Source organism: Saimiri boliviensis, chromosome 14, assembly GCF_048565385.1.
Source record: "Saimiri boliviensis isolate mSaiBol1 chromosome 14, mSaiBol1.pri, whole genome shotgun sequence".
In the NCBI taxonomy this organism is placed as follows: domain Eukaryota; kingdom Metazoa; phylum Chordata; class Mammalia; order Primates; family Cebidae; genus Saimiri; species Saimiri boliviensis.
This window is the reverse complement of record NC_133462.1, coordinates 1,719,361-1,743,734: the sequence shown is the minus strand read 5'-3', so window position 1 is coordinate 1,743,734 and position 24,374 is coordinate 1,719,361. Positions and strand designations below refer to the sequence as shown.

At 44.9% G+C, this 24,374-nt stretch overlaps 1 protein-coding gene across 1 annotated transcript; it reads right to left on the bottom strand.

Moving 5' to 3' along the window:
- Positions 1–6,472: 6,472 nt before the first annotated feature.
- Positions 6,473–12,917, bottom strand: DUXA (double homeobox A). The gene is made up of 5 exons (XM_010331910.3): positions 12,765–12,917; positions 10,643–10,754; positions 9,762–9,907; positions 7,331–7,433; positions 6,473–6,540 (listed from the first exon to the last, which is right to left on the bottom strand). Exons 1-5 carry the CDS (start codon positions 12,915–12,917, stop codon positions 6,473–6,475), a joined length of 582 nt encoding a protein of 193 aa, XP_010330212.1.
- Positions 12,918–24,374: the final 11,457 nt, after the last annotated feature.

Below are 24,374 nucleotides of genomic sequence, written 5' to 3'. Positions count from 1 at the left end.
TTCTAATGTAAAACATTTGGCTTATTCTGGCTAATAGGAGAGGTCAAAAAATAAAACTTAATAAAAATAGAAAAGAAAAGGAAAGAAAAAGAGAGAAAGAGAAAGAAGGAAAGAAAGAAAAGAAAGAAAGAAAGAAATGAAATCCGCCGGGCGCGGTGGCTCACGCCTGTAATCCCAGCACTTTGGGAGGCCGAGGCGGGTGGATCACGAGGTCAAGAGATCGAGACCATCCTGGTCAACATGGTGAAACCCCGTCTCTACTGAAAACACAAAAAATTAGCTGGGCATGGTGGCGCGTGCCTGTAATTCCAGCTACTCAGGAGGCTGAGGCAGGAGAATTGCCTGAACCCAGGAGGCGGAGGTTGCGGTGAGCCAAGATCGCGCCATTGCACTCCAGCCTGGGTTAACAAGAGCGAAACTCCGTCTCAAAAAAAAAAAAAAAAAGAAAAAAAAAGAAATGAAATCCTAAACATTTGGCTTTCAGGGAGAGAAAAAAATCAGCTTACCGCCAATGGAATTTGGTATAAATCAGCACCTGGGTTGACTTCCGAAGCCTGTGGTCTTTCCTTGTGGTAGGGACTGAAAATGAAAAGACATGTATACTGGAAACTTGACTAACGACCAAAACCTAATCACCCCTCCCCACTGTATTCCTTATCATAATCTAGTCAGGAAACAATCCAGAACACTCACTGCCTATCAAAAGCCCCACCTGATCCTATCAGGCCATGTCAAAACTTCAATTCCCAACTCTTTCCTCCACTTCTCCAAAACTGAATGAACTCTCATAAAAATTGTGATTTTGAAAGCTTTGCCTTCAAACCTGCCTAATCTGTTTCCAATGGAAACTTTTTAAAGTTCATGCAAGTAAAAATGTTTCATCTTAACTTTGAAACAGTAAGGGTCAGAGGCCCAATGACATAAAACAACAAAAAATTGGCCAGGCATGGTGGCTCACACTTGTAATCCCAGCACTTTGGGAGATCAGGAGTTTGAGGCCAGCCTGGCCAACATGCGGAGACCTCGTCTCTACTAAAAATACAAAAATTAGCTGGTTGTGGTGACACCCACCTTAATCCCAGCAACTCGGGAGGCTGAGGCAGGAGAATTGCTTGAACCCGTGAAGCCGAGGTTGCAGTGAGCAGAGACGGGGCCACTGCACTCCAGCCTGGGTGACAAGAGGGGCCTCCGTCTCAAAAAAAAAAAAAAGAGGAAAAGAAAGAAATAGAGTCATCGGAGGCGGAACAACGACTTCATGTGCTCTCCGCCCAGCAGGAAGTATTCAGGCTCCAACCGGCAAACACTCTTCAGCTCTACTAATACTCTCAAAATGAGATCCACAGGCCAACCCAGCTCCACCCTAATCTGGGCGTTGAATTTAAACCCATGCTACATGCCCTTGCCTGTAGATATGGAGGCGTTCCAAAATTGAGCATCCAACTGAATTCTGAGAGATGCACCAGACTGAACCTCCTCCCAGGAGAAGAGGTATCCAAAGACGCTGGGCGGGGCGCGGTGGCTCAGGCCTGCAATCCTGGTACTCTGGGAGGCTGAAGTGGCCGTTGGGGGAGGGGTGGCTCATGGATTACCTGAGGTCAGGAGTTGGAGACCAGCCTGGTCAACATGGCGAAATCCTGTCTCTACTAAAAATGCCAAAATTAGCTGGGCATGGTGGTGCACATCTGTAATAATCCCAATTACTCAGTTACTCAAGAGGCTGAGGAAGGAGAATCACTTGAACCCAGAATGTGGAGGTTGCAGCGAGCCGAGATCTCACCACTGCACTCCAGCCTAGGTGACAGAGGGAGATTCTGTCTCCAAAAAAAAAAGAAAAAAAGGCAAATGACCCAGCCAGGCTGGTGGTTCACACCTGAATCCCAGCCACTGTGGCTCACTTCCAGAGTCCCAGATATTTAGGAGTCTGAGGTGAGAGGATCAATTGAGTCCAAAAGGTCAAGGCTGCAGTGAGCAAAGATCTTGCCACTGCATTCCAGCCCGAGGGATAAGAGCAGGCCTGAGGGTGAACTGAAAGGGGTGGAGTCATGTAAATCTTTTTTTCTTTTTTCTTTCTTTTTTTTTTCTGATGGAGTCTCCCTCTGTGGCCAGGCTGAATGGGGTGTTGCAATCTCAGCTCACTGCAACCTACCACTTGCAGATTCAAGTAGTTCTCCTGCCTCAGCCTCCCAAGTAGCTGGGACTACAGGCACGCGCCACCACATCCAGCTGATTTTTGTATTTTAGTAGAGACGGGATTTCACCATGTCGGCTAGGATAGTCTCGATCTCTTGATCTTGTGATCCACCCGCCTTGGCCTCCCAAAGTGCTGGGATTACAGGTGTGAGCCACCACACCCGGCTCAAGTTTACTTCTTTAACCAGTAAGCACCCAGCTTCTCACAGCCTTGGGGAGCGTCTCAGAGTAGGTATTCTGCAGTTCAGAGCAGTGGCCCCTGCTGGGGTGAGGAACCGACATGACAGCCACGCATTTCCACGACATATTAGCCACAGCATAATCTTGTGACGTGAGGTATGGGAAAGTCCCTGGATTATATTTCCAAAGCGTTCGGTGGTAATTGCTTTTCCAATTATTTTTAGTTACGAAAGATTGCTTTAATATTGGATTCCAGTTCTGTACCTTGAGGACAATGCCTATGCTTTGTTACATCATGGTCACCTTTAGGGAGTGGACTGGTTTGGGCAGAAGCATTTTCAAGTTGTCTCTCTTTAAAATAAGAATTGAAAAACTGCTCTGAAAAACGTGTTCCTGCCATGAGGAGATAACCGTGAGACTGTTAGATCAGAACATGTGACTCTAAATTCCAGATGGGAAGATCCCTGCAGGCTCTACCACATTTATTTTTCAAACCATTGATCTTAACAAATCCTTTCCACTAATTCTAACACTAAACTCTCATCCTAACTCTTTTGAAAGATGATAAAAGAGATTTCCGTTAGCAATCCTTGCCTTGCCACTATTAGGGAAAAAAAAAAAGTGTGGCCGGGTGTGGTGGCTCACGCCTATAATCCCAGCAATTTGGGAGGCCAAGGCAGACAGATCTCAGGGTCAGGAGATCGAGGCCATCCTGGCCAACACGGTGAAACCCTGTCACTACCAAAAATACAAAAATTAGCTGGGCGTGGTGGCGTGCACCTGCAGTCCCAGCCCTTCTGGGAGCTGAGGCATGAGAATTGCTTGAACACAGGAAGCAAAAGTTGCAGCGAGCCGAGATCATACCACTGCACTCCAGCCTGGCGACAGAGCGAGACTCTGTCTCAAAAAAAAAAGAAGTGAACTTGGCCAGGCGCTGTGGCTCACACCTGTAATCCCAGCACTTTGGGAGGCTGAGATGGGTGGATCACAAGATCAAGAGATTCAGACCAACCTGGCCAACATAGTGAAACCCCGTCTCTACTAAAAATACAAAAAATAGCTGGGCGTGGTGGCGCACGCCTGTAGTCCCAGCTCCTCTGGAGGCTGAGGCAGGAGAATTGCTTGAACCCAGGAGGCAGAGGTTGCAGTGAGCCAAGATCGTGCCACTGTACTCCAAGCTGGTGACAGAGTGAGACTCTGCCTCAAAAGAAAAAAAAAAGTGAACTTTAGAGCCACACTCCTGCTCCAACATACACTACTAACTGACAAACCATGGCAAATGATCCACTTTTACCTCAATTGCCTCATGTGTAATAATAACCATAAGTGGGAGGACAGGTTGTCAGGATTAAATGACTGAAGAACTCAGATGTGTGCCCAGCAGAAAATATGTGCTTGCTATTATCTTCATCTCTAAAGTAACACCCAGTGCTGAAATGGTTTTTGCTTTTTAAAAATTCTAATTGTTTATATTTTGATAGAGTAGGGGGTCTCATCATGTTTCCCAGGCTGGTCTCAAACTCCTGGGCTCAAGCAAGTGTCTTACATTGGCCTCTCACAAAGCTGGTATTAAAGCTCTGAGTCACAGTGCCTGGTCAGAACTGAAATCTCGTAACTCACCACCCCAGAAAATCTGCCAAAATTCTTATTTCAGTCAATACCAATTCGTTTCACCCAGCCAGGCAAACTCAAAATTCCAGAGGTGTGCTTGACTCTCCTTGTGAACTGTTGACTCTTACCTTTAAAATCTGTTTCTAAGGCCGGGCGCGGTGGCTCAAGCCTATAATCCCAGCACTTTGGGAGGCCGAGGCAGGCGGAACACAAGGTCAAGAGATCGAGACCATCCTGGTCAACATGGTGAAACCCCGTCTCTACTAAAAATACAAAAAATTAGCTGGGCATGGTGGCACGTGCCTGTAATCCCAGCTACTCAGGAGGCTGAGGCAGGAGAATTGCCTGAACTCAGGAGGCGGAGGTTGTGGTGAGCCGAGATCGCGCCATTGCACTCCAGCCTGGGTAACAAGAGCGAAACTCCGTATCAAAAAAATAAATAAATAAATAAATAAAAATCTGTTTCTAGAAAACGAGCTCTCCTGGTGGCCGCCTCCCCAGGTACTTTGAGTCTCCATCATCATTTACTCACATTATTGCAAACGCTGTAGTTAGTTTCTCTACGTCCATACTTGTCCTCATATTCTCTGTTCTCCAGCGAGCATCACTTAATGTAGGTCACGTCAAATCTTATATTAACTCTGTGTGTGTGTGTGTGTGTGTGTGTGTGTGTGTGTGTCTGTGCGTGTGTGTGTGTGTGTGTGTTTGATTTGGAGTCTCACTCTGTCACCCAGGCTGGAGTGCAATGGTGTGATCTCGGCTTACTGCAACCTCCGCCTCCCCAGTTCAAGTGATTCTCCTGCCACAGCCTCCCAAGTAGCTGGGATTACAGGTGCCTGTCACCACACCCGGCTAAATTTTTTGTATTTTTACTGGAGGAGGGGTTTCACTATGTTGGCCAGGCTGGTCTGAAAGTCCTGACCTCAGGTGATCCACCCACCTCAGCCCCAGAAAGTGCTGGGATTATAGATTTGGGCCACCAGGGGGCCACTGGCTTTTTTTTTTTTTTTTTTCTTGAGACAGGGCTGGAATGCAATGGTGCAATCACAGCTCACTGCAGCTTTGACCTCCCAGACTCAAGCAATCCTCCCGCCTCAGCCTCCCAAGTATCTGGGACCACAGGTGCACACCACCGTGCCTGGCTAATTCATTTTTATATTTTGCAGAGATGGGGGCCTCGCTATGTTGCCCAGAGTAGTCTCAAACTCTTGCCATAAGCTCCCAAAGCGCTGGGATTGCCAGCCTCAGCCACCATGCCTGGCATACTAACCAGCTATCCTGGCAAGTCCTCTGATTCTCCTATTTCAGTATCAAGTGCACTCAAACACGGCTTCACACATTTGACAAACATTTATTGAGCACCTGCTGTGGGCCACGCACAGACAATGAAACAAAGGTATATTAGTTCCCTGTTTACTGCTGTAATCACTGACCAAAAACTTTGTGCCTTAAAACACACACTTATTATCTTATAGTTCTGGAATGCAGAAGTCCTAAAATCAAGGTGTCGGCAGGTCTGCTTTCTCCTCGGGAGGTTCTAGAGGAAAATCCTTGCGTCTTCCAGTCATGGCCCGGAATGCCGGGACGCGCTGATATTTATTGTGTACAAGGCAGGGGGGCAGGATAAGGAAAGCGACTCATCTGACATGATTGATAGGGTCAAGCAAATCACGTGTTTACAGTACAGGGGGCCCCTCCCTCTCAGGCAGCCGCTGCAAGGAGGGGAGGCACAAACGTCAGCATCTGCCTATGTACTTATCAGAAAGATCAAAGGCTTTTAGGATTCCTCTATTCTTACTTCTCACGATTTCTGAGGAGCTCTGGGTGGGAAAGCAGAACGTGAAAGTGGACAAGGATGGTGACCGCTGGAGCACAGCACCACGGAGAGGCATTTAAGCCCCTGGATGTCTGGGCAGGCCTGGCTAACGTCAGGCCTTCCTCAGGAGCTGGGCAGAGCAGAGTGTTCTCTAAACTCCCCCAGTGAAAGGAAACTCCCCTTCATGGCCTGCTAAGTAATGGGGTGCCTTCCCAGGTGCTGGCGTTACCACAAGGCCTGACGGCTAAGTAATGGGGTGCCTTCCCAGGTGCTGGCGTTACCACAAGGCTCTCACTGTTGTCTCAGGATCACTTCTCACAATGTCCCTTCAGTTCCTAATTATATTTCACCCGATTATGTCTATAAGACTAAAATGATTCTATGCTATAAAACTAAAGCAAAGATAAATAATAGAGAATTATGATTTAATATGATAGATTATATAATTGATTATGTGATTGTTTCCAAATCTGTCTTGTAGCACTGCTATAACTAAGTAATCAGTGAATATATTTGGTTTCGTTGCCGTAACTAAGTAATCAGTTATTGATGATACTGAGACAGAGTGTGCCTTCAGTCTCTTGCCTTGGCACCTGGGCAACTTTCTTCCCCCAGACTGCTAGAGATTTGGGGTCCAACTGATAATATAAAGTACACTGAACTTGAACATGTTCACTACGTTCTGGCTCTAGAGGAATGAGAGTCGCTAGGGAAGTTGGTGCCATTTTGTGTATCTTCTGCGCCTAAGGAGGAAAAAATATGAGGTCAGTTTATATTCACAAACATGGAAGTCAACCTTTTCCTGCCTTTTCACTCCAACATGGAACCTCCAACTTCCTGGGAAAGCCATGCCCCCGCTGCCCCTGGCAGGACACATCTGAAGATTCACTCCTCCACTCAGTCAATCACACCTTCAACAGAAGTTTATGGAGTGTTTCCTTTGGACCAGGTACTGAGGATACATCAGTGCACAAAATCTGTATCCATGAGGTTGCTGGACTCCAGCTGGAAAATGGGCAGTGGAATTCTTTTTTTTTTTTTTTTTTTTGAGACAGAGTTTCGCTCTTGTTACCCAGGCTGGAGTGCAATGGCGCGATCTCGGCTCACCGCAACCTCCGCCTCCTGGGTTCAGGCAATTCTCCTGCTTCAGCCTCCTGAGTAGCTGGGATTACAGGCACGTGCCACCACGCCCAGCTAATTTTTTGTATTTTTAGTAGAGACGGGGTTTCACCATGTTGACCAGGATGGTCTCGATCTCTTGACCTCGTGATCCACTTGCCTCGGCCTCCCAAAGTGCTGGGATTACAGGCTTGAGCCACTGCGCCCAGCCGGCTGTGGAATTCTTTAAAAGGTCCACAGACCTGGGAAGAGTCTTCGGGGACTGTGACCAACCCCACAATACTGTGGCGCACTTGGGTGGGAAGATCCTCCACCTCCCAGGAGGAGCTGTCGGCGCCACCGTGACGAAGTGCTGGCCACTGGCCATCCAAGAGCTCCTCTTGGGAGCCAAATGGGAAACAACTGGCTCATTACCTTGCAGTCCCTCAGAAATCTTGCCCTGGTCTTCTGGTTCCGAGGACACAAGTTCCCTTTTTCTCTGGAGATGAAATCTAGATCTTCGATTTTGGAACCAAATCTAAGTGGGCAAGACAAAGAAACTTAATTTAAACAAAGAATGTTGTGTGAAACTCATCATTGCTTTCTTCTCTTTTTTCTTTCTTTCTTTCTTTTTTTTTTTTTGAGACAGCAGTCTCTCTCAGAGTAGCTAATCCTATAGGTGTGCATCATTACACTAGGCTGATTTTTAAGTTTTTTGTAGAGATGAGGTTTCACCACGTGTGGCCCAGGCTGATCTTGAACTTCCGGGCTCAAGCAATCCTCACAAGTAGCTGGGACTAGAGGCACACTCAACTGTGCCCAGCCCAAGAATATTATTAACATTTTATGACATTGATGAGAGTCTATAAGGCCTGAAGAGAATATCCAAAATTCTGAAACTCACATCCAGTCCCTTTGTGATAGGTTTTATATCCTGAAAGCTCCCAGGTCCACCTCAGAAATACTGGTCTTTCTCTAAAGTGACGTCCTATATTGTAGCTCTTCCTTCTGCCTGGAATCTTTTTTCTCTCTCTTTTTCTTCCCCTCAGAAATGCCATATTACTTCCAAGACCCAGAATAGAAAATGTCTAAGAAGATATTCTTCATCCCCCAAGACAAACTTAATTTGTTTCTTCTTTGTGTCCACAGATCATACAGATATGCGTGTAAGATGTATGCATATATACTCACATATATAGTGTAATTTGAAATATCAGTTCATATATACATATATGCACACATTCACCAAACCCCTTATCTTCCAACAGCTACTACATTTTTTTTTTTAAAGAAAATCTCACTCTGTCACCCAGGCTGGAGTGCAGTGATACGATCATAGTTCACTGCAGCCTCAACCTCCTGGGTTCAAGTGATCCTCCTGCCTCAGCCTCTGGCATAGTTGGGACCACAGGCATGTGCCAGCACACCCAGCTCATTTTTACTATTTTTTTGTAGAGTTGCGATCTCCCTGATTGTCCTGCCTCAGCTTCCAAAAATGCTGAGCCACCAAACCTGGCCACAACTCTTAACAGTGTTACAATGGCAGTTAAGTTTCAACATTGGTTTCAGAGGAGACAAACATTCAAACCGTAGCAATCGCTACCTAGTACAACACCCGGCACATAGAATATGCTCCAAATAATGCAAAATGAAACAAAGAGAGGATGAAAAATGAAAATAAAAGAAGGTAGGTAAAAGGAATGCACCATCGGAACCCCTCATGTGCACTGGTGTTCTCCTTACAGGAAGGACACTGGTTTAAACACACATACACCCTGCACAGCAGTCTGACAGAATTTTATTCCATTTTCAGATGTGTCAGGAATGAATCCTTGGGCAGACTGGAACATTACTCTTAGCTAAATGTTAAATGTCTAAAGCGAACCTCATAATTTTTTTTTAAGACGGAGTCTCACTCTGTCGCCCAGGCTGGAGTGCAGTGACACAATCTCGGCTCACTGCAACGTCCACCTCCGGGTTCAAGTGATTCTCCTGCCTCAGCTTCCCAAACAGCTGAGACTACAGGTGTGTGCCGCCATGCCTGGCTAATGTTTGTATTTTTCTAGAGATGGGGTTTCACCATGTTGGCCAGGCTGGTCTTGAACCCCTGACCTCAGGTGATCTACGCACCTCAGCCTCCCAAAGTGCTGGGATTGCAGGCGTGAGCCACAGCACCCGGGCTGGACCTCATAGTTCTAACCTCAGGGCATAATTCAAAGATCTGAAGGATACAGTAGACATAAAGACTTTAGCCAAATAGGTCAGGTGCGGTGGCTCAACCCTGTAATCCCAACACTTTGGGAGACCTAGGCAGGTGGATCACCTGAGGCCAGGAGTTCAAGATCAGCCTGGGCAACATGGTGAAACCCGTCTCTACTAAAAATACAAAAATTAGCCGGGCATGGTGGCACACACCTGTAATCCTAGCTATTCAGGCAGCCAAAACACAAAAACTGCTTTAACCCAGGAGGTCAAGGCAGCAGTGAGCCAAGATTTTACCACTGCACCCCAGCCTGGGTCATAGAGTGAGACCCTGTCTGGCAGTGGGGTGGGGAGGGAGGCTTTAGCCAAATGCCTGGCTTATATGAAGTGATAACAAATATTCACTCACTCAACAAATTCTCATTGGGTGTCAAATGCCACACACTGTTCAGGGCCCTAGGAATACAACATGGTTCGGGACAGACAGAAAATACCAGAAGGGGATGTGAGATTGAGCCCTGTGGACACCTGGGAGGGGACAGCTGGTGAAAGACCCTGAAATGTGCCCAGCATGATGAGGAACGGCCTGAGGCCCAGGTGGCTTCCCTTCCTGTGTACCCAAGTCCCTGGGAAATGGGACAGCCAAACACTTCTTATCACTCACTTGGACTCTTGACTCTGGAACACCAATTTCCTTAGCAAGTTGTTCTCTGTAATCAATCCCAGGGTATGGATTTTTCATAAATGCCTCGATGAGAGTGTGTAATTGAGAGGTGCTGTAGATGGTACGACACCGTCTGGCTTCTCTACCTAGGGAAGGCATGACAAGATTGAGTGAAGGGTGGGAGTGGTCAAGGAATATTTCAAGAGTCAGTTCACATATTCAAACACAGAATCACACTGGTCACTCTCCATCTCATTTCAATCCCACTGACTCTTCCTGAGAGGACTTTAGGTGGAAGGTTCTAGAGGAGACACAGGATGATATGTCTGGGCTTCTGGACTCCCAGCAGAAAGAAAGTAGGCAAGAGGCCAGTGCAGTGGCTCACACCTGTAATCCCAGCACTTTGGGAGGCCGAGGCAGGTGGATCACGAGGTCAGGAGTTCCAGACCAGCCTGACCAATATGGTGAAACTCCCGTCTCTACTAAAAATACAAAAATTAGCCAGGCATGGTGGTGCATGCCTGTTGTCCCAGCTACTCAGGAGGCTGAGGCAGAAGAATCACTTGAATCAGGGAGGTGGAAGTTGCAGTGAGCTGAGATCACACCACTGCACTCCAGCCTGAGCGACAGAGTAAGACTCTGTCACAAAAAGAAAAAAAAAAGAAAAGAAAAAGAAAAAAATAGAAAGTAGGCAAGAGAAACACTCAGAAGGTCCAGGAAGAGGGCAGGGAAGAAATTCTAGGGAATGATGACTGCTTTGCCTCATTAAGACCCTGAATAGGATGTCATCAGGGAAGAGAAATTCTTTTCCCAATCAAAGTATCAGTTGGCTGTACCACAGAGAAGCTTGGCTGGGAAACAGAAGTGAGAGGGCTATTTACTTTGAAACTCTGTAACAGGTTGGCCTTGCCCATGGGTCTGGCTTGATTCTAAAGTCTCAGGTCCTGATCTTTTCTGGAGTCCGAACCTAGCTCTTCGATTCTGAAACCAAATCTAAGTGAAGAAAAGAAAAGGAGAGAATCACATGTTAATTTCAGCTCCATCACTGCCTGTTCCCAAGTGAGCAATTCTTATTGGTTGGCCCTAAGCCCAGAATTATTACTCATTTCTGTGACATTCTACAAAGTCTTTTTTTTTTTTTTTTTTTTTTTTTTTTTTTTTTTTTTTGAGATGGAGTCTCACTCTGTGTCCCAGACTGGAGTGTAGTGGCACAATCTCGGCTCACTGCAACTTCCACCTCCCGAGTTCAAGCCATTCTCCTACCTCAGCCTCCCAAGGACTGGGATTATAGGAACGTGCCATCAAGTCTGGCTAATCTGCGTATTTTTCGTAGAAATGGGGTTTCACCAGGTTTGTCTGGCCAGTCTCAAACTACTGACCTCAGGCTCGGTCCACCCAGCTCACCTTCCCAAAGCGTTGGAATTACAAGCGTGAACTACCGCACCCGGCCCATCTACTAAGTCTTAGGACAGAACTTGGCATTCACAACCAGGGCAACATAGTGTGACAACATCGTCCCTACTAAAAAAAAAAAAAAGCCAAGCGCAGTGGCTCACATCTGTAATCCCAGCACTTTGGGAGGCCAAGGTGGGCAGATCACGAGGTCAGGAGTTCAAGACCAGCCTGACCAACATAGTGAAACCCCGTCTCTATTAAAAATACACAAATTAAGGCCGGGCGCAGTGGCTCACGCCTGTAATCCCAGCACTTTGGGAGGCCGAGGCAGGTGGATCACGAGGTCAAGAGATCGAGACCATCCTGGTCAACAAGGTAAAACCCCGTCTCTACTAAAAATACAAAAATTAGCTGGGCGTGGTGGCGCGTGCCTGTAATCCCAGCTACTCAGGAGGCTGAGGCAGGAGAATTGCCTGAACCCAGGAGGTGGAGGTTGCGGTGAGCCGAGATCGCGCCATTGCACTCCAGCCTGGGTAACAAGAGCAAAACTCCGTCTCAAACACACACACACACACACACACACACACACACACACACACACACACAAATTAGCTGGTCATGGTGGCGGGCACTTGTAGTCCCAGCGACCTGGAAGGCTGAGGCATGAGAATTGCTTGAACCCGGGGGGAGGACGTTGCAGTGAGCCGAGATTACACCAGTGCACTCCACTCTGGGTGACAAGGCAAGACTCTGTCTCAAAAAGTAAAAGTGAAAAATTAGCTGTGGTGGCACATGCCTATAGTTTCAGCTATTTGAGAGGCTGAGGGAGGGTTGCTTGATCCCGGAATTTTTTTTTTTTTTTTTTTTTTTTTTTTTGAGACGGAGTTTCGCTTTTGTTACCCAGGCTGGAGTGCAATGGCGCGATCTCGGCTCACCGCAACCTCCGCCTCCTGGGTTCAGGCAATTCTCCTGCCTCAGCCTCCTGAGTAGCTGGGATTACAGGCACGAGCCACCATGCCCAGCTAATTTTTTGTATTTTTAGTAGAGACGGGGTTTCACCATGTTGACCAGGATGGTCTCAATCTCTCGACCTCGTGATCCACCTGCCTCGGCCTCCCAAAGTGCTGGGATTACAGGCTTGAGCCACCGCGCCCGGCTGATCCCGGGATTTTAAGGCTTCATTGAGCCGTGATTGAGCCAATGCATCCAGCTTGGGTGAGACAGTGAGACTCTGTCTCAAAAAGATGAAAACAAAAAAATAAAAGATTTGGCATTCAGCACCTTCACAATCTGCTCCCAACATGATTTGCTCTAGTTATTAATATTTAATTGGTAAATAGCTGCTACAATTATTACATGTTTAAAAGCCAGCTCAAAATCTCCTCTTTGAAGGTATGCCTACACAGGTTCTCTGGCTTCCTGTGAGCTCGGTCATCCTCGGTATCCACATCTGTGAAGTGAGGTTAACAGCAACACCTCTGTGGGTTGATTGAGGGTCAGTTGGGACACTCCCAGAAAGCTCTTAGCACGCGGGTACACAGCATGGGCCCCATTAGCGGTTCTCCCTCCTTTTACTTCCAGTCCTGCAGATATAGAACTTTAAGTTACCTGGATTCTGGACTCTTCTGTGTTGATTTCTAAAGCAAGTTTTCGTTTGGTGGCATAACCTGGGTAAGGCTTTTGATTGAAGGTATTGATGAGGATTTTCAATTGATCTTCGGTGAATTTGGTGCGACTGCGCCTATGATTTGTTCCTACCATCTCTGAGGGAAGATTAGAAAAGAAGCAGCATTTAATAGGTTAATTTATTATACTCAAACTTCAGGTTCAAGCTAGTCTCTCATTTCCTCTTCCCAAATCCACTGGAACTCACTGGAGGAGAACTACCCTCATACAGTTAGGGAGCTCTTGAACACACAATGGCGATTCTGCAGCTTCTTTAGCTCATCTGAATGCCATGACTAAAAAGTCAGGATCCTCTGTTTTGAAAACCCATTAAAGGTCGGGCGCAGTGGCTCACGCCTATAATCCCAGCACTTTGGGAGGCCGAGGCAGGTGGATCATGAGGTCAAGAGATCGAGACCATCCTGATCAACAAGGTGAAACCCCGTCTCTACTAAAAATACAAAAATTAGCTGGGCATGATGGCGCACGTCTGTAGTCCCAGCTACTCGGGAGACTGAAGCAGGAGAATTGCTTGAACCCAGGAGGTGGAGGTTGCAGTGAGCCGAGATCGCGCCATTGCACTCCAGCCTGGGTAACAAGAGCGAAACTCCGTCTCAAAATAAAATAAAATAAAATAAAATAACAGTTTAGGCTGGGCATGGGTGGCATCACACCCGTAATCCCATCACCTTGAAAGGCCAAGGCAGATGGATTTCTTGAGTCCAAGAGTTTGAGACTATCCTGGGCAACACAATGAGACCCCATTTCTATTAAAAAAAAAAAAAAATTAGCTGGGCATGGCAACTACATTCCTAGCTACTTGGGAGGCTGGGGTGGGAGGATTGCTTGAGTTTTGGAGGTAGAGGTTTCAGTGAGCCAAGATCACACCACTGCCCTTCAAAAAAAAAAATGTTTTTTTTTATAAAAGAAAGAAATGTTTGTAATAAAGAAAGTACACAAAATCAAAGAAATAAAAAGTTGGGTTCTTGAAAAGATAAAATTGACAATCCTTTAGCCAGACTTAAAAAAGAAAGAGAGTGAATGGAATAGGATGGGGGAAAAAAGCAAAGTCCTAAATAAATGAAATTAGAGACGAAAAAGCAGACATTAAAACTAATACCACAGAAATTTAAGGGATTGTTAGAGGCTACTATGAGTAACTATATGACAAGAAATTGGAAAATCTAGAATAAATGGATAGACTTCTAGACACATACAATCTACCAAGATTGGACCATGAAGAAATCCAAAACCTGAACAGACAAATAACAAGTAACAAAATTGAACCCATAAAAAAAATCTGTCAGCAAAGAAAAGTCTGAGACCCAATGGCGTCAGTGCCGAATGTTACCAGACATTTAAAGAAGCACTAATACCAATGCTACTCAAACTATTCCGAAAAACAGAAAAGGAGAGAATATTCCAAATTCATTCTACAGGGCCAGTATTACCCTGATACTACAGTTCCTTACAGTTCCTGGAAAGGGCTCTGGGGCTCCACAGACCATACTTTAAAAACAAGTGCCCTAAAATAACTGTTTGTAAGTAACACCACCCCTCTCAAAAGACCACTTCATAAGATTTACGTAGACCTGCCCTGATGCCTTCAGAAATTGATCCTGTCTACTTTTGTAATTAACCTCAGAAAGCCACTCCCGAAAAAAAATCCATTTTGCTTTTCCTCAACTTCTACATTTCTGGATTAGAATGTTGACCGTTCCTGGTCAACATGGTGAAACCCCGTGTCTACTAAAAATACAAAAAATTAGCTGGGCATGGTGGCGCGTGCCTGTAATCCCAGCTGCTCAGGAGGCTGAGGCAGGAGAATTGCCTGAGCCCAGGAGGCGGAGGTTGCGGTGAGCCGAGATCGCGCCATTGCACTCCAGCCTGGGTAACAAGAGCGAAACTCCATCTCAAAAAAAAAAAAAAAAAAATCTAGATTTTTTTTTTTTTTTTTTTTTTTGGTCATTCTTTGAATTCTAATTTCTGACCCTTCACCCTTCTCCACACATCAAGCATTCACTTCAGGGAATGGCTAGGTAAGTCCTGGTAGAATTAACTAGAATATTTTCATCTAATTTTTCATTTGTCTCAAAAGTATTGAACACCTATTAAAAGCCAGACCGTATTCTAGGCAGCATAAACAAAACAATTAAGATACACTTGATGTTATGAGGAGCTGAAGGATATCAAGCAAATGAGTAAAACACGTAGTGTATCAGATAATGAGTATTTCCATGGCAGATAATGAAGTGGGAAGAGTAGAGAGTGCAGGGGTTTTAAGTGCAATAGTTAGGGGTGGGCTCACGAGAAAGTATAACATGAACAAAGACTTGAGGCAGATTAGAGAGTAAGCGATGCTGATGTTTGAGAGACACATTGCAGAAAGAGAGGACAGCCCCTGGGCTGGGATGCTGGCTGTCTTATTTCTCATAAGGCAAGGAGGCCAGAATGTCTGGAGATAAAAGAAAAAGGAAGTAGATGAAGTCACAGACCATACTGGCCTCCAGGTTACCTAGGGCACAATAGGGCCAGGTGCCTTTTACTCTGAGTAATGTGAGAAGTCATTGAGGGTTTTGAGCAGATAAGTGAAATAATTTTTATTTTATCTTATTTTATTTGAGACAGAGTCTCTCTCTGTTGCCCAGGCTGGGGTGCAGTGGCATGATCTCAGCTCACTGCAACCTCCACCTCCTGGGTTCAAGCAATTCTCCTGCCTCAGCCTCCTTAGTAGCTGGGATTACAGGTGCGTGCCACCATGCCTGGCTGATTCTGGTCTCAAACTCCTGACCTTGTGATCTGCCCACCTCCGTCTCCTCAGATGCTGGGATTACAGGTGTGAGCCACCGAGCTTGGCCAACATGATTTAATTAACAATTTAACAACATCACATGAGATGCAGGGCTGAAAATAGATTGATGGAAGCAGAGAGGTCAATTAAAAGACTGCAATAGGCCGGGCGCAGTGGCTCACGCCTGTAATACCAGCACTTTGGGAGGCCGAGGCGGGTGGATCACAAGATCAAGAGATCGAGACCATCCTGGTCAACATGGTGAAACCCCGTCTCTACTAAAAATACAAAAAACTAGCTGGGCGTGGTGGCGTGTGCCTGTAATCCCAGCTACTCAGGAGGCTGAGGCAGGAGAATTGCCTGAGCCCAGGAGGCGGAGGTTGCGGTGAGCCGAGATCGCGCCATTGCACTCCAGCCTGGGTAACAAGAGCGAAAACTCCGTCTCAAAAAAAAAAAAAAAAAAAAAAAGACTGCAATATACAGTGAAATAAGCACTAAAAAGAAAAAGAAAAAAGGACTGCAATAATCTTATGCAAGTGACTTATAATCTAATGAGATGGATTAGATATCTAACCCAATGGACCTATAATCTAATGAGATGGACTAATAATCTAATGTGAGAAACCAATCATCTGGCCGGGGCGTGGTGGCTCACGCTTGTAATCCAAGCACTTTGGAGGCCAAGGCGAGTGGATCACCTGAGTTTGGGAGTTTAAGACCACCCTGACGAACATGGTGAAACCCCATCTTTGAAAAAAAAAAAAGAGAGAGAGAGAGAGAGAGACCAATAATCTGATGACATGGACCAAGAAATGGTCAAATTTCTTAAATATTTGAATGTTAAAGCCACCAGGATGTTCAGCCTGACTAGATAATGTTATGAGGGAAAAAACGGAGTCAGGGTGTTTTCTAGACATGAGTCATGACCTGGCACCTCCTGAGCTGGAGAAAACAATGGGAGGAATCGTTTAGATAGGAACATCGGGAGTTCAGCTTGGAACACATTGAGTCTGGGATGCCTGTTAGAGACAAGTAGGCAATTAGATGCAGTCCAAAGTTCAGGAGAAAAGTTCAAAAGTTCTGTAGAAAGAAATCTGGAAAGCGCTTTGATTCCAAGGATATTCTGAGCTCTAAACGTTGTGATGTCTCCCTCAGGTGCTTTTTTAGTATCTGTCTCACGCTCCTTGTTCTCGTTTCTGTTCCTTCCTCCCCTCTTCCTTCTTGAGGCTCAAATATGTCTTCTTTGGTTCCTGAATATCTGTACCTATCTGAAATTCCTAATGCTCAAATGCACTGGAAACAGCCTATTTTCCTAACATCACTCAGAGACGATGGTTTTCCCTCATCCAGCTGCAGTTATTTTAAAGTTTAAGAATGGAACTCTCACCACTTCTGACAAGACCACTAGGTTTGTAGCCCTTTTTTTCCCCCAAACCAACAAGAGCTCAGTCAAGCACAAGGGAACTTACTGTGTGAAGAGGTGTCTCCGGCCACGCTGGAAGAGTCCCGGAGGCTGAGCCACTGTTTGGGAGAAAATCTGCACCGAGGCTGGCTTTTATATGTCGAACCAGGTTGTCCCGCCCACTTTTTTTAAACCCGTTTCGTGATTCTCTAATTCCGCCCTAATTGTAGCACGCCTTAGAAACTCCTTAGAAACACGTACCCTCCATGAAACGATTACCAATCCCTGCACCTAAGCCATCATCACAAGAAGCACGTTTTGCCCCATGCCAACTCACATACAGAGAGTCACGCTCCTTGGCACCCCCAACTCCCTTGAGTACTAGTCTGCTTACATATATTTTTTTTAATGCTTGTTAAAGACATACGTTCTTCTTTAAATGAGATTTGCGTGCTCTCCACCTATCTGTTGACATAGAGGCCTTTTCTTAATAATTTTAAAGTGTTATTTCTAATTACTATCAAATAAGAGTAAGGCTAGTGAGACAGGAACAAAATTGAAGGGGGCACTAAAAATTCTATGATCAAGATAAATAATATTTGGACGCAATGTGTTTTTAAATCATGTAAAAGTCCATCTTGACAAAACATAAACATTGTAAATAAGAAGATCCTACCCTGCACGTGCATGACCTGCAAGTTATGCAAGTGAGGGTACCTGTGCATTGAAAAAGACGTCTCACCATTGACCAGTCATTGATCAGTCATTGATCAGCCTTGAGAGAAGTTGGCTGGTGGTTTTCACTGTTTGTAGCTGTAATCGACAATACCACAGAATGGAAGGGAATGTTTTATTACATACCTATACTCATGTAATTTTTAAAATGTTATTAAGAGCACATACAGAAGTGATATGCATTTCATTTATTGATATATTTGACCATCCACAAATAAAATTTGGCCAGATATCAAGCCATTTTTGATAAACAATTTTGAACTAGGAAAATAACATGAAATAATATTTGAGGAAAATTTTACACTTTATTTAAATAAATGCTAAGTTGTTTTCGTTTTCTACATATGACATTCTGTCACAACTTTTTTACACCAAATTTGTTTGGAAATCTAGAGCACAATTTTCCGCTGTTTGTTTATGTTGATGTTATTTTGATATAAATTATGTGCAAATGTACTTAAACATTACATATTACAATTACGAATGTGTTTTAAGTTAATTTATACAATTGAATATTCACAAGGAATTATAATATATTATCTAATATATTATATTAATATATGATATATAATAAATACTATATTATGTAATACATAACATATTATCTGTTATATATTAACGTATATGATATAACATATAGTATATATAACATATACATTATATATGTTACATATTACATAATATATTTACTCCAATTAAATATTGTATTTACTTTTTAGCTTTATTGAGGTACAGTTGACAAAAATAATACAAATATGCAATTAGAATTTTGATATACACATATAATATAATTACCATAATCAAATCAAGCTGATTGATGTATTTACCACCTCAAATCACACCCAGGCTGGAGTGCAATGGCCAATCTTGGCTCACTGCAACCTCCACTTCCTGAGTTCCTGCCTCAATCTCCTGAGTAGCTAGGATTACAGGCACCTCCCACCATGCTCAACTAATTTTTGTATTTTTAGAGACTCGGTTTCACCATTTTGGTCAGGCTAGTCTCAAACTTCTAAACTCACGATCTGCCGACCTCAGCCTCCCAAAGTGTTGGGGTTATAGGAGTGATCCACTGTGTCCATCCAGCCAAAAATGATATATATTTTTTAAATATATTATTTGAATTTTGATATGCACATATAATATGATTACCATAATCAAATCAAGCTGATTAATGTATTTACCACCTGAAATTACATCCTTTGTGTTTGTGAATGTATGTGGTCAGAACACTTTTTTTTTTTTTTCTTTTTTTGAGATAGCATTTCACTCTTGTTGCCCAGGCTGGAGTGCAATGGCATGATCTCAGCTCAGTGCGACCTCTGCCCCCAGGTTCAAGACATTCTCCTGCTTCAGCCTCCCAAGTAGCTGGGATTATAGGCATGCGCCACCATGCCCAACTAATTTTTATATTTTTATTAGAGACAGTGTTTCTCCATGTCGGTCAGGCTGGTCTCAAACTCCCGATCTCTGGTGATCCACCCACCTTGGCCTCCCAAAGTGCTGGGATTACAGGTGTGAGCAACTGCTCCTGGCCAGAACACTTTTTAAAAAAATATCATTTGTCCGGTGCGGTGACTCACGCCTGTAATCCCAGCACTTTGGGGGCCCAAGGCACATGGATTACGAGGTCAGAAGTTCAAGATCAGCCTGAGCAAGACAATGAAACCCCGTCTCTACTAAAAATACAGACTTTTTAAAAAAATACAAAAATTAGCCAGGCACATTGGTGGGCACCTGTAATCCCAGCTACTGGGGAGGCTGAGGCAGGAGAACGGCTTGAACCCAGGAGGTGGAGGTTGCAGTGAGCCAAAATCACGCCATTGCACTCTAGCCTGGGCAACAGAGCAACAATCCATCTCAAAAAATAAAAATAAAAAACATTCTATCTCTCCCAGGCAGAAGAATACTTAAGATCTATCCTTGCAGCAAAAAAAAAAAAAAAACCAACCAAACAAACAAAAAACTATCCTTTCAGCAGATATCAAGTAGTATGGTTTGTTTCTGAACATCGCATCTTAAGTTTTTTTTTTAGTTTGTTAACTATGTCACATAATGTCACTACGTACTTATGTCAAGTACCATCACCATGTATGTTAAATCCCCTAAACTTATCTTGCAAAACTAAAAATTTGTACCTCTTCACCCAAGCTCCTGGCAACAACCATTCTACACTCTGCTTCTATTAGTTTGAGTATTTTGGATTTTGTTTTTTTGGTTTTCTGCGGGTTTTTTTGGAGACAGAGTCTTGCTCTATCACCCAGGCTGGAGTGCAGTCGCTCAACCTTGGCTCACTGCAACCTCCACCTCCTGGGTTCAAGCAACTCTCCTTCCTCAGCCTCCTGACCAGCTACAGGTGCAAGCCACCAGGGCCAGCTAATTTTAATATTTTTGGTAGAAATGGGGTTTCACCATGTTGGTCAGGCTGGGCTCGAACTCCTCACCTCAGGTGGTCTGCCCGCCTCAGCCTCCTAAAGTGCTGGGATTATAGGCATGAGCCATCATGACTGGCCAAGAGCAGTTTCTGATAAAAATCTTTTGAATTCATCTGTAAAAATGGCAACCTGTCCAGGACCCCTCTCCTCTGTGGAGTACTTTCTTCTTCAGCGTATTAAACTTTTACTCTTTGTGTCCATACTCCTTAATTTTCTTGATCATGAGACCATGAGCTTAGATAACACCTTAAACAATGAGACCAGTGACCCTGACCTGTTTCCGTTTATTTAAAATATTTTTCTTACTTTTTACTTATTTATTTACTTTGAGAGGGTCTTGCTCTGTTACCCAGGCTTCAGTGCACTGGTGCAACCATGGCTCACTCTTGCCTCCAACTCCTGGGCTCAAGCGATTCTACCCCTTAGGCCTCCAAAAGTGCTCTGAGAATAAATGCATGAGCCACCATGCCCAGCCATCAAATTTTCAATCATTATAAATCTTACAGCTGGAAATAATATCTTATTGCATTTTTTTTTAAGACAGGCTTGCCTGGTCGTGGTGGCTCACGCCTGTAATCCAAGCACTTTGGAGGCCGAGGCGGGTGGATCACCTGAGGTTGGGAGTTCAAGACCAGCCTGACCAACACGGTGAAACCCCGTCTTTATAAAAAAAATAATAATAATAAAATAAAATAAAAAGACAGGCTTTTACCATTTTGGTCAGGCTGGTCTTGAACTCCCGACCTCAGGTGATCCGCCCGCCTTGGCCTCCGAAGTGCTTGGATTGCAGGCGTGAGCCACCACTCCTGGCCTGCTTTATTTTTAATTTGAGTGCTAGTGTGTTTGAACAACTTTAATCAAATGTATTTGCCGTATTCTATTTTTCTTGTCTTTCCGATTCTTTGCTTCTTTCTTAGGTAGAACAGTTCTTTGAGGCTTAAATATCGTGCTGCATTTGTCTTATGTCCTGCAAGTGTTTTCTTAATTCAGTATTTTAAAACAATATTTTGTTTTTATGTTTTGTGTGTCTTTATAGCATTCTTCTAAATTGGATCTATGTTTATTTTAATTGTCTAACTGGTTAAAGTACTGACCAGGGGGGTTGCGGGGGAGAGTGCACTTCGTGAAAATGGAGAACGAGATGTGATGCCTTTTAGTAAATGTTTACCAAACGACACAGGTAGGATTCCACTTCCAACCGTATATCCAGAAACTTTAAAATTGTACATAAAAATGCAGGTGAAGTCGTGCAGAAGGGAGGCCAGCAATGCACAGGTGGAGCCTCTGGGAGAAGACTCACAAGTCATTCTGCATCCTAGATTTCTGACCTGACCTTTCTGCAGGGCAGGTATCTGACTTGTGCTACACCGTCAACAATACAAAGAAACCTTGACGAGCTTTTATTTCTTTTCATTTTTATGTTTCACTCCAGTTTTCAATTCTGTGATCTCAAAACCCGGGATGTCATCTCCAGTACCACCTTTCAGCTTCACCTCTGTGCGGCTTCGCAGGTGTGTAGGTCTCCCTGGGAGGGTGGGGACTGAAGCCTGCTGGAAGCAGGTGCCCTGAGCTGCCACGTCTACCCTTTTACCCACTGGGGTGCAGCCAAGGGAAATCTGTTAGGGCGGGGCGCGCCGAGGGGGCGGGGTTTCACCACGTTGGCTATGCTGGTCTTGAACGCCTGACCTCAGGTAAGCTACCTGCCTCAGCCTTCTGAAGTGTTGAGATTACAGGCATGAGCCACCATGCCCAGCCCATCCTATCCTTCCCCCCTCACCCCGACACGGAGTTTCACTCGTTACCCAGGCTGCAGTGCAATGACGCGATCTCGGCTCACCGCAACCTCCACCTCCTGGGTTCAAACAACTCTCCTGCCTCAGCCTCCTGAGTAGCTGGGATTACAGGCACGTGCCACCATGCCCAGCTACTTTTTTGTATTTTTAGTAGAGACGGGGTTTCACCATGTTGACCAGGATGGTCTCGATCTCTTGACCTCGTGATCCATCCGCCTCAGCCTCCCAAAGTGCTGGGATTACAGGCTTGAGCCACCGCGCCCGGCCCCATCCCATCCTTTCTAAGTGAGTTAATTATTTTAGAAGCCACATGGACTCAAGGATTCTTATCTGCTGCATTAAAATCCATTTCTATCATTGTATTGGTGCTCACATTAGCCAGTGTTATAGCCTCCCCAAACTCAAGTACTTAACTTTCTAACTTCTATCACAGAGCTCCTAAAACCCTTGGAATTTCCTGTGTGTTGAAATGTCTTTTATTTGTAATGACTTTTTGATCAGAACTCAGTTTATACCAATGAGATGGCTTAGAGTGGAGCCCCTAGAGAGCCCCAAGATGAAGCTGGTCACCAGAAAGATTAGAGAGTTGGAACTTTCAGCCCCACTTACCAACCTCTGTGAAGGGGAAAGGGTGGGGTAGCTCGACATGAAGCTCTATAAAAATTCTTGGACAACTAGACTTTAGCTTTCCAGAATGCTGAGTGTAGGGCTGATGGCCCCACAGGGTCGTGGGGTGTCTCTTATGCTGTGCTGAAGTGCAGGATCCGAGAAATAAAGAGACAGGACACAGAAGTACAAGGAAAACGCAGCTGGGCTCGAGGGGCCACGCCACCTATGAGCAGAGTCAGGCGAGGCCCCGAATGTCTAGAAGCGTGAGTATTTATTGTGTGTAGGTTAGGAGGCAGGGCAGTGAGTGTAATCATCTTTAAGGATAGTAATAGGGTGGTGAGCAATAAAACAAGGGGTCCACCCCCACCCCGGTCACCTAGGCTAAGAGGTGGACAGTGCGCAGCAAGGGGTCCATTCCCATTAGGTCATTGAGGCAAGGGCTGTGAGCAGTAAGGGGTCCACCCCCATTAGGTCACCGAGGCTTGAAGGTGGGCCATGCACAGTGAAGAGGGTGCAGTGTGCAATACCTCTATGTATGGGCAAACTAATTCTAAGAAGATTTATGGGCCGGGCGCGGTGGTTGAAGCCTGTAATCCCAGCACTTTGGGAGGCCGAGGCGGGTGGATCACAAGCTCGAGAGATCGAGACCATCCTGGTCAACCTGGTGAAACCCCGTCTCTACTAAAAATACAAAAAAATTAGCTGGGCATGGTGGCTCGTGCCTGTAATCCCAGCTACTCAGGAGGCTGAGGCAGGAGAATTGCCTGAACCCAGGAGGCGGAGGTTGCGGTGAGCCGAGATCGCGCCATTGCACTCCAGCCTGGGTAACAAGAGCGAAACTCCGTCTCAAAAAAAAAAAAAAAAAAAAGAAGAAGAAGATTTATGGGGGAATGCTTTAAGTCACACAGTAGTGACAGAGCTGTCAGGGTTACTGCTACCTTGCTACCTACTGGCAGTTTCCAGTGAGTTCTACAGGAAGATGCTTTTCGAGCAGCACAGTAACAAGAGCTGATAAAGCTCACAGTCACCAAGGTGTGATTACTGGTTTGAGGGTAGCCTTCCATAAAAACTGGAGCAAGGTCCTACAACTCCTTTATCAGGAGGAGTGGCTCTTGCCCCAAGCCTGCCATACAGTGGGTATCTTTATAATACTGAATGCTGCTGCCTGGGCCATGGATTCTTGTCCTGGCATAACTGTTTTTCCCTTAAATCACGCTCTGCACTGTGTCTGCTCTAGGCATTCCTCCGATCATAAGCTGCTTATTTCTTAATTCATGCTCTGTACTATGTCTACTCTAGGCATTCCTCCAATTACGAACTAAGATATAATTATACATATATGTAGGGAAATATTCTTTAAGCACTCATACTGTGAACTGCTATATGATTATATAGAGAAGATTATATAAAGGGAAATAACTGAGTACTAACACTATAAACTGAGATATTCTTCAGGCCTTAACCATGCCAGGGTTCTGCTTAGCCCTCCTTCCTCTGTGCCTAGATGGGTTACCCACAGCTGAACACATTGAGTATGCCTGGCGAAGGCATAGACGCTCCACACCTCTTTTCACATACTTTGCCCTGTGTATCTTTTCTATCTGGCTATTCATTTGTATCCTTTGTGATGTATTTTATTATAAAACAGTAAAGATAAGCAAAGTGTTTCTCTGAGTTCTGTGATTCATTCTAGAAATGAGTTCCAGGGGGTTGTGGGAACCCCATTTCTAATGTAGTTGGTCAAAAGCACAGGCCACAACCTGGTGATTGTGATTGGCATCTGAAGTG

Coding starts and splice junctions, on each gene's coding strand:
- DUXA (XM_010331910.3), bottom strand. CDS start 12,917: ATGGTAGGAACAAATCATAGGCGCAGTCGCACCAAATTCACCGAAGAT. Junction 10,755..12,764: donor CAGAAGAGTCCAGAATCCAG/GTAACTTAAAGT, acceptor TTCTTCACTTAG/ATTTGGTTTCAGAATCGAAG. Junction 7,434..9,761: donor TTCCAGAGTCAAGAGTCCAA/GTGAGTGATAAG, acceptor TTGCCCACTTAG/ATTTGGTTCCAAAATCGAAG.